Raw genomic sequence first — 15,734 nt, 5'->3', positions numbered from 1 at the left:
GTTCAGCAAATGACCTACAACATATTTTTATAGATTCATAACAGATTTATTGGTTATAAAAGCAAACAAAATACAAAATAAATAAGTTCATATTGTACTAAGGGGCGTGGTGGTGAGACACATGATTTAAAATGTTAAATAGGTCAATAGTTTAAATCTCAAATAGACCAGGGCCAGCTCACAGCTTAACTTCAGTGCTGGGGGGGGGGGGTTACATTACATTACATTTGTAGTTCAGTGCTTTTGGTTTCACTGAGCTTAGAATCTGCCGTTTTAAATAATAACTGGCTCCAGGTGTCATTCCAGCAAAAGATCAGAGGTCAGCCAGTGAGGAAATAGCTTCCAGGTAAGCAGACCTGACTTTGCATAAGAAGAATTAAAAAAACAAAAAAATACAAATACAGATTTGTCCTCTTAATTCACCACAAGTCTGAGTACTAAAACCCAGAAGGAACCTGGTCCATCTTTGCAGGAACAGGGTGAAATATCGCAGGGTGAAATGTAAAGGTAGCCAGATTTCTCTGAATAAAAAAAGATAATTTTAAAAACTAAATTTGATTTGCATTCGACAGTGTTGAGGTAAAATTCAATAGAAAGTTGATGCATCAATTTAGGGGGCTAAACTCTGTCAAAAGAAGCAAACTCAACACAATACTGTACGGAGAAAATCACTTCAAAAACAATTCAATATTCCTTTACACACTGAAGTAAAGACTCGTGATTTATCGTTATAAAAAGCAGCCTGTACAAATGTTGCCGGCTCATCGTCCTCAATTTGAATTGTAAAATAATCTAGCTAATTGCGTACAAACAAAACAAGATGCACGTGTCCAGTTACACACTGAATGGTCGGCTCAAAGGAGACATGCAGCTTCACACAAAAAGAAGGGTTTCAGTCCAGAAATCAGCTGTGAGAGGTCTTACCTTTACATTACCACTGGACGATGCAAACATAGATCAGGCACTTTTCGGACCCCCCTTTTACAGAGATATTGTACAGGAGTCCCCAGAGCTATTTACATTGTTTCACCTGGAGGAGGAAACCACTGGATACACAGGGGAGGGGGTTCTCACCACAGTTTCAGATGGGGGACAATGTGTATGTGCATGTTAGTGTCTGATTTGTTTCCATGTGTGAATATCAGGTGTGTGTGTGTGTGTGTGTGCGTGTGTGTGTGTGTGTGTGTGTGTGTGTGTGTGTGTTGTGGCGTGCAGGGCTCAAGCACTTTAGGTGAGTCCATCCTTCCTCTAAAGTCCTCCCTCCTCACTCTCTTCCATGACAACATCACGAGGAAACCTCTTGGCAACGCCCGGCGACCTCAGCTCCGTGTCCTCAGAGTGGGTGGGGCTTGAGCGATAACCGTGGTGGCCGTGGGCCTGTTGGGGGTAGTACTCAGGGGGATAACCACGGTAATAGGGGTCCTGCTCTTCCTCTCCCTCCTCCTCCTCCTCCTCCTCCTCGCCTCCTTGGTCATTGTTGTAAGCCACTGCAGCAGGGTTGTACGGCTGGTTGTAGGGCTGGTAGCCGCCATGAGGCAAGGGTTGGACTGGGGTGGTGGGAATATTCAGGGTCAGTTTTGAGAGAATGTTTCTGGATCACCGCAGCTAACATAAAACCACCACCACCAACGTGTGAGCATGGAGCAAAGTTAAGGCGGACTTTGGGATTAAAACCACCTTAAATGCCACCACCACCACCACCACTTAAAAGCAATAAGGAGGCAGTGCTCTAGTAAAAGGTTACAAAACAAGTTGAACAGGAGTCGCATTGAATATTGAAGAAAAATCTTGTTTCTAGCCAATATTGCCCAGATTTGATAATTTTTCAAGAAATAAAAAGATCACATCTGGGTCACATTAGGGGGTAAAATTTAGATTTCACGCCCAGCTTACAGTATATGAGATATACAGATAGAGGAGTTGTTCAGTATTGAACGCAGCCAATCAGCATCAAAGCAATTCATCACTATTTAGCTGATTCATCAGCTGAAAGATGGGATTAGTTTTGAAGAGATTTGAGCTTGAAGCAGAGGCTGCTGCAGAAAAGCATTGTGTGTATATGAGTATTTGTTGACAGATGGTACTGGGATCAGTGGTGGTGATCATCACAGCAGCATTACGGGGGTTTTGTTTGGTCTTGAGGGAAGGTAAAATAATCTATTTTTGTCTCTGAGATTACCAAATGATTAAACAGCCAGATTAATGATCCAATTAGACCAAGAAAGTTGACTGATAGCAGAAGTGAATCCATTTTCTACTCATAAGGAACCACAGAGCATCATGCTTCTAAAAATTTACGCCAGACCAAAATGTGGGCACAAAGTAGCCTTACGTCACTTGTTCTATTATGGAGCCACCTTGCTTTTTAACTTAAATGGGTGAATAAAACGATTTGTAGATCCTGCCAAAATTACATGTTGGTTGCAAGAGTCATTTGGAAAAAGAAAGTCTCTGGAGAAAGGAGAAACACAATTCATAAACCGCTGCTGCAGGGATGAAAGTTTAAACCCCAGGGTCAGGAGTAATTATCCATCCCAAGAAATATGGATTCCTAATTGATTGATTGCTGAGAAATAATTGAATTGATCTAACTTCCTTAGTTTCTAGTCTTATGTACAGGGCACAGGAGGAGGAGGAGGAGGAGGAGAGGAGGACGGTTGGAGAATGTTCCTCAGTAATCATTCCCATAGTCCTGTTGAACTTCAGTCGGAAAGAGGAAGAGGCAGAGGGAAGGGAACAAAGGGAGAAGAAAAAAAAAGAGAGTCAGAGAGAAGATGTTACCTCATATCAGGAGGAAAACCCAACGACACCCAAGAGTCAAACCTCTCAAACCGCTCTGACTGAACCCCAGCTGTTGGGTTGTGGTTAGAGGTAGAGCGATAAGTGTTGGAATCTGCTTCTCTCTTTTGGAGGAAGAAAATACACCCACCCCCGAGAAATTCTTACAATAAATTTAGTTCATGTAAATATTAAGACATTCATATGAAATGTTTGGAAAGGGGGAAAATGTGTCAGATCTCTATTTCTCTTTCTGTACATGAGAAAGGACAAATAAAGAACAGTAGTACAGCAGTGTACATACAGAGCACACCAAGAAAAACATGCCTTGTGAGTAACACTGAATCAAACACAGTCAATGTTTTTGCAGTTACACACACCAGAACTGCAGTGTTTCACCACATATACCACATACTCCGCAAATACTCATTTAAAAGTGAATTATGAAAGTATTTAACAGCTGCCACTTACTTACTAACCAGATTTGGACAACTGTATGGACATTTTTACCAGCACGATATGCTTATAACAACATGACATGTCGACCTGACCATTAAATTTGAAGCTACAGCCAGCAGGTAATTAGCTCAGGTTAGCATAAAGACTAGAAACAGCAACTCTGGCTCTGTCCGAAGGTTAATAAATATGTCTACCAGCAGCTCTAAAGCTCACTTATTAACATTTTGTATCTTCTTTGTTTAACCTGTACAAAAACTGTGAAAAACAATTTCACTGGGAGTTATGTGCCAGACTACTTCTTCGTCAGGAGCCGGGCTAGCTGCTGTTTCCCCCTGTTTTTAGTCTCTATGCTAAGCAAAGCTAAGAGGCTACTAGCTGTAGCCTTATATTTAATAGACGACATGAATAATAAAAATGGGAGCATTTCCAAAACAAAAATATTTTAAAAGAATGATTTAGCTAATGATATATAATCACAGATGCCATTTTTATGTATCTGCATACAGTTCCAAGATGTGCTTAATGGTGAATACTGAATTTTGCCTAGCTTAGCTCAATTTCCAACCGTCTTTAAAAGGTGGCAGCCTCTCTGAAAAATAGGGGAATTGCACCTGTAGTCTATGCCAAGAGGGATAATTAATTTAACTAAATGCAGTAAAGTTACTAATTCCATTTTTAAATAAGAAGTGAAATCATACTTTTTGATCTATTAGTTTACTCACATCCATGGCAGTGGACACAGACATTTAAAAAATAATGTAACCTTTCAGGCATTTAGTATGAAAAGATTCACAGAGAGCAGGGTACGTAGGAAAAATACTAGTAAACTGTAATATCCCTGTAAAAGTCACAATGCCAAATTAACGATTAAAATCTAGCTGCTGTGAAAGGAACAATACTCCCCATACTTTTTTAAATTTTATAATTGTAGTTTTCCTTTTAAGTGGTCACAGAGGATGCATTTGATCCTTCCCACGGTTGGGAATAACAGGAAACACTCTCTTAAGTCATAAAATTAAAATAAAATATTGACTGGAATCCATGTATGTAAAATAAACCTGGTTTGATGGATGAAGTAATGTCTCATCCATCAGTTAGTTCTAGCACATGGTATTTCATTATGACGACTGTTAACGTGCAATGTCCTCGCTGAGACAATGGACCCATTAAGCCATGTACGGTCCTTGTCAGTGTGGATATTCAAGGATGCTCAGTGTATGTCTGAATGTGTGTGCAACGGCAAATTTTATTAGATCTCAATACAGACAAATACCTTCAGTCAGTGACACAGTTAACTTCTAAATCCATCATTGGAACAAACATAAAGGCCAGATTACTCTCCAATTCTCTGAGAGCTTTATGAGACAATAACTAACTGAAAGCTGGCTGTCACTGTGAAAACAATATTTCAGTGTTTGGTACGTACAAAATATGGTTTATAAGGTGGAGAGACTGGGCAGGGTTAGACTGTTTAAGCTGTTTATGTCAATAAGTGACAGAATATTAAAGGGGCTATATGTAGTTTTTCTACTAAAATTGATCCTTTATTTATTGCCTGTGTGTGAAGGGGTTGTAATCTGACATTAAAATGATCCACTTACCGGGTTTGGCTATTAACTCTGAAGGCAAGTATTTCTATTCCTATTTGAAGGCTCGGGGTCGGATTTTCCGCGAAATCCAGTGACTGACACCTGCACGCGCGCTCCCGAGGCTCTCGCTTTGTCTACTGACTTTGCACTCAGCAGCGACGACACTGCAACTTACAACATGGAGTCTGCTAACACTAAGAAACGACCTGCTCCCAGCACAACACAGACTCCAACACAAACTCCACATAAGGATAAAAAACAAAAAAAAGTTTTATCTGCTGAAGCTCGTCAGGCCTAATGTGAATAGGATCGACTTCAGACGAAAACACGAATCATCGGCAGGGCTTTTGAATCATGGAGAAACCTCCGCTTTGTTTTGGGTATAAAAACAGACCCAGAGTTTGCTTTCATCCTATTTGACAGGTAAGCTAACATTACTACAAAGCATGTAAAACATATTTTGATTTTGTGCTTCAGTTGGCTCAAGTTAGATAGCGTTAGCTCGCTAGCTAACGCCGAGCAGTTGCTAATGTTATCCGGTGCAAAGTTATATCGCTTTCACATTACTTCATCAACTAATGCAACCCATGTTACTTTCCTCTGTACCACTGTTATGTCAAAGTGTCAAAGTCTGCAAGAAATGATGTAACGGTAAAAAGCAAATGTGGAGCGATTTGTTTACTATCCCATAGTGATGCAGCCACGAGCAGCCAGCTAACGCTACAGTAGCTCGGACCTGCCGCTGTTTGCTTCATAACCTACAATTTAGATTTTTGTCTTTTACCAATACTCAGGTACACAGCTTCTCCACCTCTCAGTCGCTGTAACTAACATGGCCCACATAATATACAACGCAGAGGAAGAGCCATCCACTAACACTACAGTAAATTTACTTACTGCGGTCTAACTACTATAAAGTGTGACACAATCTCATTATAATATTCAGTCCAGTTCACTATCGTTAACAGTTTCATTATCATCCAAAACATGCAGCTGTGCTGAAATTGCTGAGGCTCCGGTGACAGATACACAGATAGTAAAGACAGTTACTGAAAGCAGCAGGCGAGTTTACCCGAGTTTCCAGCATGTTGTGTGAAGCTGGCTCCCTACCTGTCTATAGCCTCTCTCATTTTGCCTTTTCGGGAGTAACGTTACTGTGCCAATATGTCGCTGCGCTGAATGAAAGGTACGGCGCCGGTGTCGATCCGCCTCTGAGATGTTAACGTTGAAGTAACAGAGCCTGAACACGTCTGAGTGAAAAGCCACAGCCTGCATGCTGGTTTTCCTGCGCTTATTGCAGGATTTCTCTATGAAAGCGGTTGTGTTTCGGATTCTGGTCGCTCATGAGTTCAAGCGAGCACGCGTACAAGCACACGCCTGGTTGCAGTCTTAAAACTGCACCGCTAGTGGCCGCTGGAAACTACACAATGCCCCTTTAAAAATTAAACAAATAACCAAATGTCTGAATTGATTCTTTAGTAGTATAATGCTGACAGTCGCTCTGAACAAGTCTTTTGAAAGTGTAAAATGACAGAAGTAAGTTAATTCTCTGTTGCAAAAGGAGAAATAAGGTCTAAATAAACAGCAAAGAATGTTTTTGTAAAGTCTGGATATTTTGTGTTTTGACTACGTTTGGGAACATATTCCACTAAAAATATTATTTTTGTTTCCACTGCCAGAACCTGACCTTCAGTGTACCAATGTGTGCTTTTGTGTTCATTTGTCTACAGCTGCATTTTCTAAGCATTTGTTTTCTTGTTATTCTCCTTTTGGAAGCCGAAAAAAACCCCCTAAATAACAACAAGATTGTTAAGAACATGTTTTTCATTAATTTCTGTTGTGCAAATGAAAAATGCCAGCTAAACTTTATCCAAACTCTTTTAGATATTAGACACTAAAGAAAAGCAAGATAGGTTCTTCATGTTTTGAATTTGACATTTGATGTGGCTGCTCAATGTGCATCACCTGTTTTACTTTTGTTCCCTGTCATCTTGTACTTGACATGACATAAATCTTGCTAACCCTTAATCATGACAGCCTGCTGGCATCTACGTTTGTATCACTCCACATTTTTCTTCATCTTTGTAATGCAAGCTCCCCTGTAGGGCCTCTGTTCCCTCACAGTTTGGGAACCACTGGCCTCCAGTATGCTGAGAGCATCTCTTGGCACTTCCCTGGTGTGAGAATGTGTGTGTGAACCCAAACAAGCTGTTTCAGTTTATTCAGATTATTATCTTAGAGCATCAACCTACTGCTTAGGCAATTGATAACTGTTATTCCCCATAATTTCATATTCATAAGGAGTATATAAATATTTAATAAATGTTTTATAACACACTACTCAATGAGATGTTTATTAATGTTTTGTCTGCAACTATAACACCTTATGTGGGCACCCATAGGTGGATACTGGTATATAAACAGATATTGAATCAAATATAGTAAAACACATAATATAAAATGTGTATATTTTCCTAGGAGAAGTTATAATTGTTAACAAATACTTTATCTTAATAAAAACTTTAAATCTACTTATATTGGCTTACAACTACATTATATAGTGTTTTAAACTATCTTTTAAATTTATGTATATGTATCTAAATGCTAAATAATAAGGGGGGTTCAAGTGAAGTGTTACCGATGCTTAAACAGCAGCTGGATGATGTTTACCTCCAACGTTGTACCCAATACAGGAGTTCTGGTCACAGTATCCTGGTGAGCCAGCTGGTCCTGTGCTACCTGGATTCCCCGGCCTCCCCGGTGTCCCCGGGCTTCCAGGCCGACCGGGGGGGCCCTGGCTGCCTGTCCGTCCTTCACCTGGCAGACCTGAGGATGGAGGGAGAGTCTGAGTCAAAGATGTGCTAATATACAAAGTCAGTCGTCAATAAAAATTCGGTAAAAGGACTCCGGCAGTGTGACATCTGGTGAGAGGGGAGGGAAATAAAGCGAGAATGTGCCATTGACATGATTGTCATTTCTGGATAAGGGAGATGATAGTGAATGTCCTGGGGGCAGGAGCAGGAACAACACAGTTCTTAGCTGACATTTAGCCAGAGTTTTCTGTTTACAGAAGAGAAACTGCTCCATCAGGACTCATGTCAGCAGTAGGCAGAAATATGAAATCAATATTTTGAGGGGAGTGCCACTTGCCAAGTGCTAAAATTATTGTCCCACAAATATTCCAGAAAAGCACAGCGGATGAAGACAGAGTTCTCCTGTATACTTATATATATTTCCTTTTAAATATACTGAAGTTTGTGGAAGTTTTTTAGCAGTTATCTGATCATATAAATGTTTTCAGGGAGTTTTGTCAGCTTGTTCTGTGAGTATTGATCACGCAACAGTAAATAGAAAATCCCAGCACTGACATATTTTCATAACACAAACCTCAAACTCCACACAGTGCACAGGAAAATCAATACAGAGAATTTTATTCATGGTCCAAAACGTCTGCTTGCTTTTCTCAGACAAAGATTTAACAGAGAGAAAAACAGATCCATTAAGTCTCTGTGCTGTTCTGTTGTTTCAATATTTAAAACATTTTTGGTTGTGTTCAGAGGAAACATTCCACATAGCTAGCTCCAGTTTTGGACGCAGCTAGAAAACAACAAGGACAAATGTTCAGGAGCAGAACAACTCTAAATGGTCATATCCTGAAAAGGCTACATTACCTCCAAATGTTATCTGAGTATCGAGACTGGAGTGAATGGATTCAGATGTTTTAGCTTATCTAGCACCCTCAGGACTGTGTATTAGGTCTGTATCTTACCTGGAGGTCCGGGTGGTCCTCGAGGTCCCTGACTCCCAATGCCTGGATTCCCCCTCTCACCCTTCTCTCCCGGCAGACCTGTAAACAAACACAGTTCAAAGGGATCAACATTAAACTCAAAATCACATCTCACTTTGCTTTTTTTATTCACACACAGCTGCTTAAGGGTATATTAAGTGTTTGCAAAATTGACCATTTACTACTTGTCCTTAACCTTTAGTCTTTCTACTACTGTATTCTTCTACATCACTACATTTCAGAGGGTAATATTGCACATTTTACTGTACTACTTTTATCTGAGAGCTATAGTTTTATATTATAATAGGCTTATAAAATACATTGCATTTCTAAAGATTAAAACCCTTCTGATATCCATGACTTATTAGCACTTCCCCTATACACTTGGTTGCAAATTACTGTTTGAGGGACAAAAGAGGTCAAATTATTATTTTTACAAAAAAGCATTTTATACACAAAAAGTCCACAAAATGAGATTTGTCACGCCAAACTTTGTTGTTTAATCTGTCCAGCTATCATTAATTTTCTCTGGACCCCTCAGATTTATCTTGGGACCCTTTGGAGGACCAACCCTTATTTGGTAACCACATGAATAAACTAACTAACTACTAAAGCAGTTAAAACTAGCTCCACCACAACCAGCTATAATAGTTAAATGCTACGTACATACTAGTGCATCAGTTTTAATTAAATAAAAATATCAAAGCCAGTTTTTGATGCCTACTTCGACATTTTATACTTCAAATCAATTTTGCTCATTTAATTTGGACTGGATTTGAGTTTGAATGCAGGATGTTTAATTGTAATGGAGTATTATCTAAATAATTCTTCCATCACTTTCTATTCCAACATCGGTTTTACGTTGTAAATCTTTTAGAGAAACATGCTGGATGAATGGTTCTTGGATGATCAGTCTAATAAAATGTATGTCAGACCCGGAGTCAGCTCTGCGCTGCTGTCCAGTGCTGCAGCTGTTTGAATGACTTAATGGAATATTTTTCATTCACTCTAATATTAGAGAAGCACATAAAACTGGTGATCTGCAGATTTTCTGTCCCACTGCTTTTATGGCTGTCTTAATCAATTGCATCGGTAAAGAGGAAGTAAACACAAGGAGGTAGAGGAGAAAACATTTTACATTACCTCGAGTAAAAAATATATTCTCTACACTGGCGGTCTCATGTTGCGATATTCTGTCTTTGTAAAGGCTGCTAGCTGACACACATGCTCGGGACAGTATTGTATGTGGTTAATAATGCTTTCATCTGTTGAGCCTGAGCGCAGCTTTCTTCCTCATTCTGGTATCAGCCTTACACGGACCATCTGACTTAATAACGTGTAATTTTCTTAAGTAAGCCATACATCTTTTATAATATGTGGCCTACTCTAGTTTCAGTTTATCCTATAAAACAATCAAATAAAGTGTGAGTGTGTGTGTGGGGTGGGGGTGGGGGGGTACCAGTGACTGCAGGTCGTAAATGTTATTCGGGAGAATCAAAAGGTCTGAACCGCTGAGGAGGACGTAACCATGCTGGACATTTCCTGACAGCCGTTTGACTGCTCTCAGCTTTCCTAACCCTGTTGCGTGTGAAGGCTCTTTCGGTATGTGGTTCTTCAGTGTGGGCTGCGTGTTTTAGTGATGAAGACGGAGCCTCATAAAGGCAGGGGGAATGACTTCATGGATACTGGAGTTACTGTCTTCTGGCCTGGACTGAACCTTTTTGGGAGCTCTGAGAGCTCAGAGAGCAGGCCAGACCACGAATAGCAGCAAACAGTCGGGCAGGTTGAAGCTCCAACTGGAGCCATGGAGACTTTCTGGTCGCATTATTCTGTTCTATTCTCTCAGTAATGGACCCTGACTATTGTTGTCAAGGAAAATGCATCACTTTACATACAGTAATGCTTTTTGATTATTTTACAACCACATGGCCCTCAAACAGCTGGACACGTTTGCTCTACGTTAACATTTATTACAACAGCAGAGGTTTATACAATCACATCACAATAACAATCTTTATCCAAATAGCTGGATATATAACTCATTCAGAGTGACACCAACAGGAAATGATGGAAGTGAAGACAAAAATCGAGACAGTTATAATAATAATATATTTTGCAAAGGACAAAAAAAAGTTTTCCTGAAGTTCACTTTTTTGTTTTGCTTTAAAATGGACTAAAATGTTTACATCCACGTGAGTACTTTATAAATTTTTAAGAGTTTGTTTTATTCTATTTTTGAACAGATTTAAGTACATCAATTGCACTTTAAGGTTAATAATTAGAGATCATAGTAGAAATCATAAGTTTGGGTTAGCTGATTACAGTATTGAATATTTGTACTGTCATCTTTATATCTCTGTCTGCAATTAAAATGATAGTGTGGTCTTCACACTTCTTTTGCATCATGTCTCTCGTTAGAAAAAGGTTTTTTTTAATGATCAAAACGATACAGCAGAAGCAGAGATATCTTCTTGTTTATTCCATGGGCCGCTGACCATTTGGCTGATGCTTTATGTTAGTAGCGGCTAATGTAGCCTTGAGCTTCTAGCCTCAAGCAGAGATGAGGAGCGAGCTACAGAGGGTCTGGTAAGCTCAATTCTTTCTAACTCCACACTGACAGATTTTAAACATTTTCAAACTTACAGTCTTTGGCCCCAACCAATAATGACTCTACTGACATCACTCTAGCTAATTTATCAGACTTCACACAGCTCCCTCAAAAAGGCTTTACACAACTTTAATGAAGACCTGTAAACAGACTTTTGTGTGTGAATCACACTTCCCTTACCTAATAGAATAGAATTCATCCTTCCAAACCAGGGACCCATTTGTTAATTGTAAACTATAGTAGAGAATCAAAACGCCTAGGTGTGTCAGGTATTTAAGGGGCTGACCATAAACCACAATGTCCCTGGAGTCCAACTAGGGAACTTGTATGTGACTCCCCACCTCTCTCTCTCTCTCTCTCTCTCTCTCTCTCTCTCTCTCTCATTTTCCTGTCAGCTCTGTAATAAAGGCATTAAATAAATAAATAAAAGAAAACACAATGGCCTCATATAATGTGTGTTTTTCTGAACCATAATCCTCTATACTGCATAGTATATTTTTTCCAAATTTTATATGTCATCTTATTTCCACTTTGGATTATCACCTGCTCAGGGCGGTCAAATAAATACTCAAATCTTTCTTCACCATTTCTGATGCTAACATAAAATGGCATGTCGTCAGAGTGTCTAGATACAACCCAAACAATGAAGAGCTAAAGATGGATTGTATCAGTCTGTACATTACCGTGAGAGTAATATATGTATGGAAATTGCCAAGTATATTTTCCTCTGTCGGCCTCTCTCTTGACATGAGTTGTGCATCCTGTAAATAACTCTTCAAACATCTTCCTCTCTCACCTCGCTCTCCCGGTTGTCCGTTCTGGCCGTTGCTACCAGGGAAGCCTGGCCTGCCGGGTGGGCCTTGCTCTCCCTGAGGTCCTGGGGGGCCTGTCCTTCCCGGCTCTCCTGGTGGTCCGGGTACTGTTCGGACTGACACCGACGATTGGCTGGGGATCTGGTTCAGTATGGAGTTATAGCGAGACAAGTGGCCTGCAAGCGGCAAGGCAGGTGATTTAGAATGAGCTTAATTTTCATTTCTTCATCATGATATTGTACCACAAATGAAAGAGAAAAGAATAGAAGAAGAGAAAAGAAAAGAAGTGAAGCCAGTAGAGGTCACATGGCACATTTTCAGCAAAGAGATTGTACTCAATAACATGTGGTGCTAATGTGTAAAAATCAGTGATTACTCACTCTGGATAAGCTGTTCACACACTTGCCGTGCAATTGCACGCACAGCAGCCTGGGATTGCACATCACCCTGAAGAACAAACATGGAGCTTTTAAGGCCTGATATTACACAATCACACGGTACCATTTTTTCTTTTTGGGCAACCACAGGAACATAAACACCCAGACTAGTGGTTGATAAATTGGTGGGCGGGAGTTTTGTGGGTGTGTTATTCTGCCTTTATACCACACTCTATATTGGCCATAACAGATAGAACACTTATGACAGCAAAGTACAGAGTACTGGTAAATTACACAATTTAATTGTATGTATTGTATTGTATGTTGACTTTAAGTGAGTCGAGTAACACATTTTGCCTTGATTTTGACCAGGTTTTTAAAAAATGTGTCAAGTTCTCCATCTTTCTTTATATAAGTACCAAATCGCTGGAAAACCACTTTTAAATTATATTCCATCGAAAAGATATAAATTATGAGATGCTTAATTGGCACAAAACCCGTATTGGTTGATTGTTATGAGACTTGTCTTTGAAGATGTTAAAGCGGTCTTGATCACACCTCTACCATAAGATGTATGGTAATATTGAAAAGCCATACGTGCATCTTAAATCAAAATGGTGTCATTGTTTGACTGATGTTTATAATGAATTCAACAGCTGGCAGTTTCCTGTTTTGCCTTGTACTAATCATCATCATACAATCATTTGATGTGACATCTAATGTCTATATAGCAAAATACATATTATAGAAAAAAACTTTGTATTAAATGTTTACTTTTCCCCTGTTCAATTATTACCCTATAATTTAATGTGAAATGAGTTATGCAAGATACTAACCAGATACTAACCAGAATATTCAAAGCTGGGCCACATAATGCACAACACCAAGGAGAAAATCCTGTCATCTTCTTTTTAAGAGACTTTCATGTAGAGTCCAACGTAAATTAACCGCAGCGAGGTACAAATGTGCCTAACAGTTGTTAAATTTGGGCAGGAATAGGAATTTACGGGTTATGATTCAAGTTGGCATGTAGCATGTCTCTCAAGCCGTCTGCAGCTACTGTGTCAACAAAAAATACAGACCCTGGTCTGCTGCAAATTTAAATCACAGACACCAATTTGATGTAGTTATATAAACAAGGTTGAAGGAGTAAAATAAAGTGAACGTTGATGCAAAAGACTAATTTAGAGAGTAATTTGGTTTCTTCAAAAGAAGGGTGTGAAGCATCAGCGAGTAAATGTCGTGAGTTTTACGCCAGCAAAATAATAACATTTCCACTGCAAAGTGAAGCAGTAAAACTTGATTTTCTCTAAATAGTGGTTGAGGTGTGTGAGTGAAATGACTTACTCGTTCTCCCTTATCGCCTTTGGTACCAGCAGGACCCTGGAACATTAAAGCACAGGAGGAGAATAAACATTTGACTGGGATGTGTACTCAGAAATAGCCATGCTCATCTCTCTTCCCCTCTCTCCTTTGTCCCCACCCCATTACTCTTAATCCTTCTTCTTTTCTTTATGCCACTTAAACACACACAGACTTTTCCTTCTCTAACAGCTGGTATAACTAAATGCATTTACATTGTGTCCAGGTTATTTGTGTCCTAAAGGCAACACATACATGAGCTTATGTGCCCACAAACAGAGAGCAATGTCTGTGCCTTGGATTGGCTTGGTTTCTGCTACTGCCAACACTGGAGAGCACATAGATGCATATCTGTGCACAAAGCACACATACACACAAAAATCTGCCAGGCACATAAAGACTGTGGATGCATATTGGAGTGTAACGCACTGTAATCCAGAGGCAAATAAAAGACAAATATTTCCTGGCTACAGAACAATAAGCTGATATGATGAATATCTGTTTGATGCTATTACAGCTTTTGAATAAAGGCTTGTTTATCTTGGGGGAAACATGTCCTTGACCACCGACTGACTGGCTGGCTGAGTGTTTGCGTGTGAGTTGGTTGGTGGATAAGGAAGAATGGGAGAAAATGTGTGAGCAGGCCTGGCATATCATGTGCATATTATATTGCAGATGACAGAAAGCTGGTGCCAACATTTAACACAGCCGCTGAATTTCAGTGCAGGTCTCCTACACAATAAAAGTCTTGTCCTGGATCGCCTGAGTCTTCCTGGGCATATAAATGTCTACCGCCTTATCAGGATGACATGGGAAAACCAAATCACATGGTTGACGGAGCCAAAGAAAGTATCTGGGCTTAAAAAACACAGCAGTATCTCTCATAAAAAAATTGATTTCTTTTATCGTTTTATCAAACCTATCTTCCCAGAGTGCCCTGTATATGCAGAGTCTGTCAAATACAGTCAGTGTTTTTTCGCTCAAAATGTTTTACAGTTCATCCACAGAGGGAAGTACGTTTATTTCCTCTTGCACAGCACTACAATGTGGACTGATAAAACAGTCACAGGAAGATTGTTGCTTTTTTCTTTTGTAACTGGCAGACATAAGGCGACCTGCTACCAAGTCAAGCAAGATAAATTAAGCCATTGGAAACCGCATTCAGAAACAGTATTTTGTCCAGGTCAGACACACACTTGGACTCATTCCCGCACTCTCGGGACATCATCAAGTGCTACGACAACTTGATAGACTTGTGAGGCCAGCTGTCAATTCAGAGGTATATGAAACAGTAAACAAAACGTGATCACCGATCCAAATGCCTGGAGGTGGATTTTGATGCTATTGACAAGGGACACAAGTCACTTTACGAAGACTTATAAGCTACAAATAAAATATGATTTGTTATTTTCCATAGTAGGACGTTTTGTGAATATTGATCTTGATAGGTAGAGGACAACATTTCCAGATGAATCATGTCGTTCCTAAAACAGAACTGTTTTGGGTTTCACATTAGACATGGTGACATAAGCTCAAGAAATTCTAGAATGTCCTGCTGCTCTGCATCTTTACATGCCTTTTATCTTGGCTTCGATGGTATAAATCCACTGTCCTTGAACAAATGTCTCAGTGGGACAGATGTGAGGGACCTTGACAAAGCTGGTAGGACTGACTTCCACATCTTAAGGTCAGTTATGGCATAATGAAGCAAAATGCTAAATGTCCCTGCAGACTCAAATGGCTCCTATTTCAGATAAAAAAACACTTGTTTAAGAAGAAAAATATTACCCTGCAGCAGAAACCTGCCGAAGGGTTGCAGGGGGCAGAACAGGGACTGAATCAGCAATTTAATGTTCAGGTAAAGTTTGAAACTAAAAGTTTAAGATGTTTAGGAGATTGTGGCTCAGAAAAGTGTGAGCTGACTTTGTCTCCATTTGTGTGTTTGCTGCATGTGCATACATT

General features: G+C 39.7%; 1 protein-coding gene across 1 annotated transcript in view; it reads right to left on the bottom strand.

Moving 5' to 3' along the window:
• Nucleotides 1–24: 24 nt before the first annotated feature.
• LOC119897844 (collagen alpha-1(XIV) chain-like) overlaps nt 25–15,734 on the bottom strand; it is a 151,233-nt gene continuing 135,523 nt past the window's right edge. Inside the window, 6 exon segments of the mRNA XM_038711836.1 lie at nt 25–2,700; nt 7,497–7,652; nt 8,596–8,673; nt 12,018–12,209; nt 12,414–12,480; nt 13,758–13,793. Of these exon segments, the coding sequence (XP_038567764.1) occupies nt 2,672–2,700; nt 7,497–7,652; nt 8,596–8,673; nt 12,018–12,209; nt 12,414–12,480; nt 13,758–13,793 (558 nt within the window). The 3' untranslated portion in view covers nt 25–2,671.

The sequence above is a fragment of the Micropterus salmoides genome, unplaced genomic scaffold (assembly GCF_014851395.1).
Source record: "Micropterus salmoides isolate LMB-PRFRI ecotype aquatic unplaced genomic scaffold, ASM1485139v1 Ms_hic_scaffold_11, whole genome shotgun sequence".
NCBI classification, from domain to species: domain Eukaryota; kingdom Metazoa; phylum Chordata; class Actinopteri; order Centrarchiformes; family Centrarchidae; genus Micropterus; species Micropterus salmoides.
This window is presented reverse-complemented; position numbering and strand designations above follow the sequence as displayed.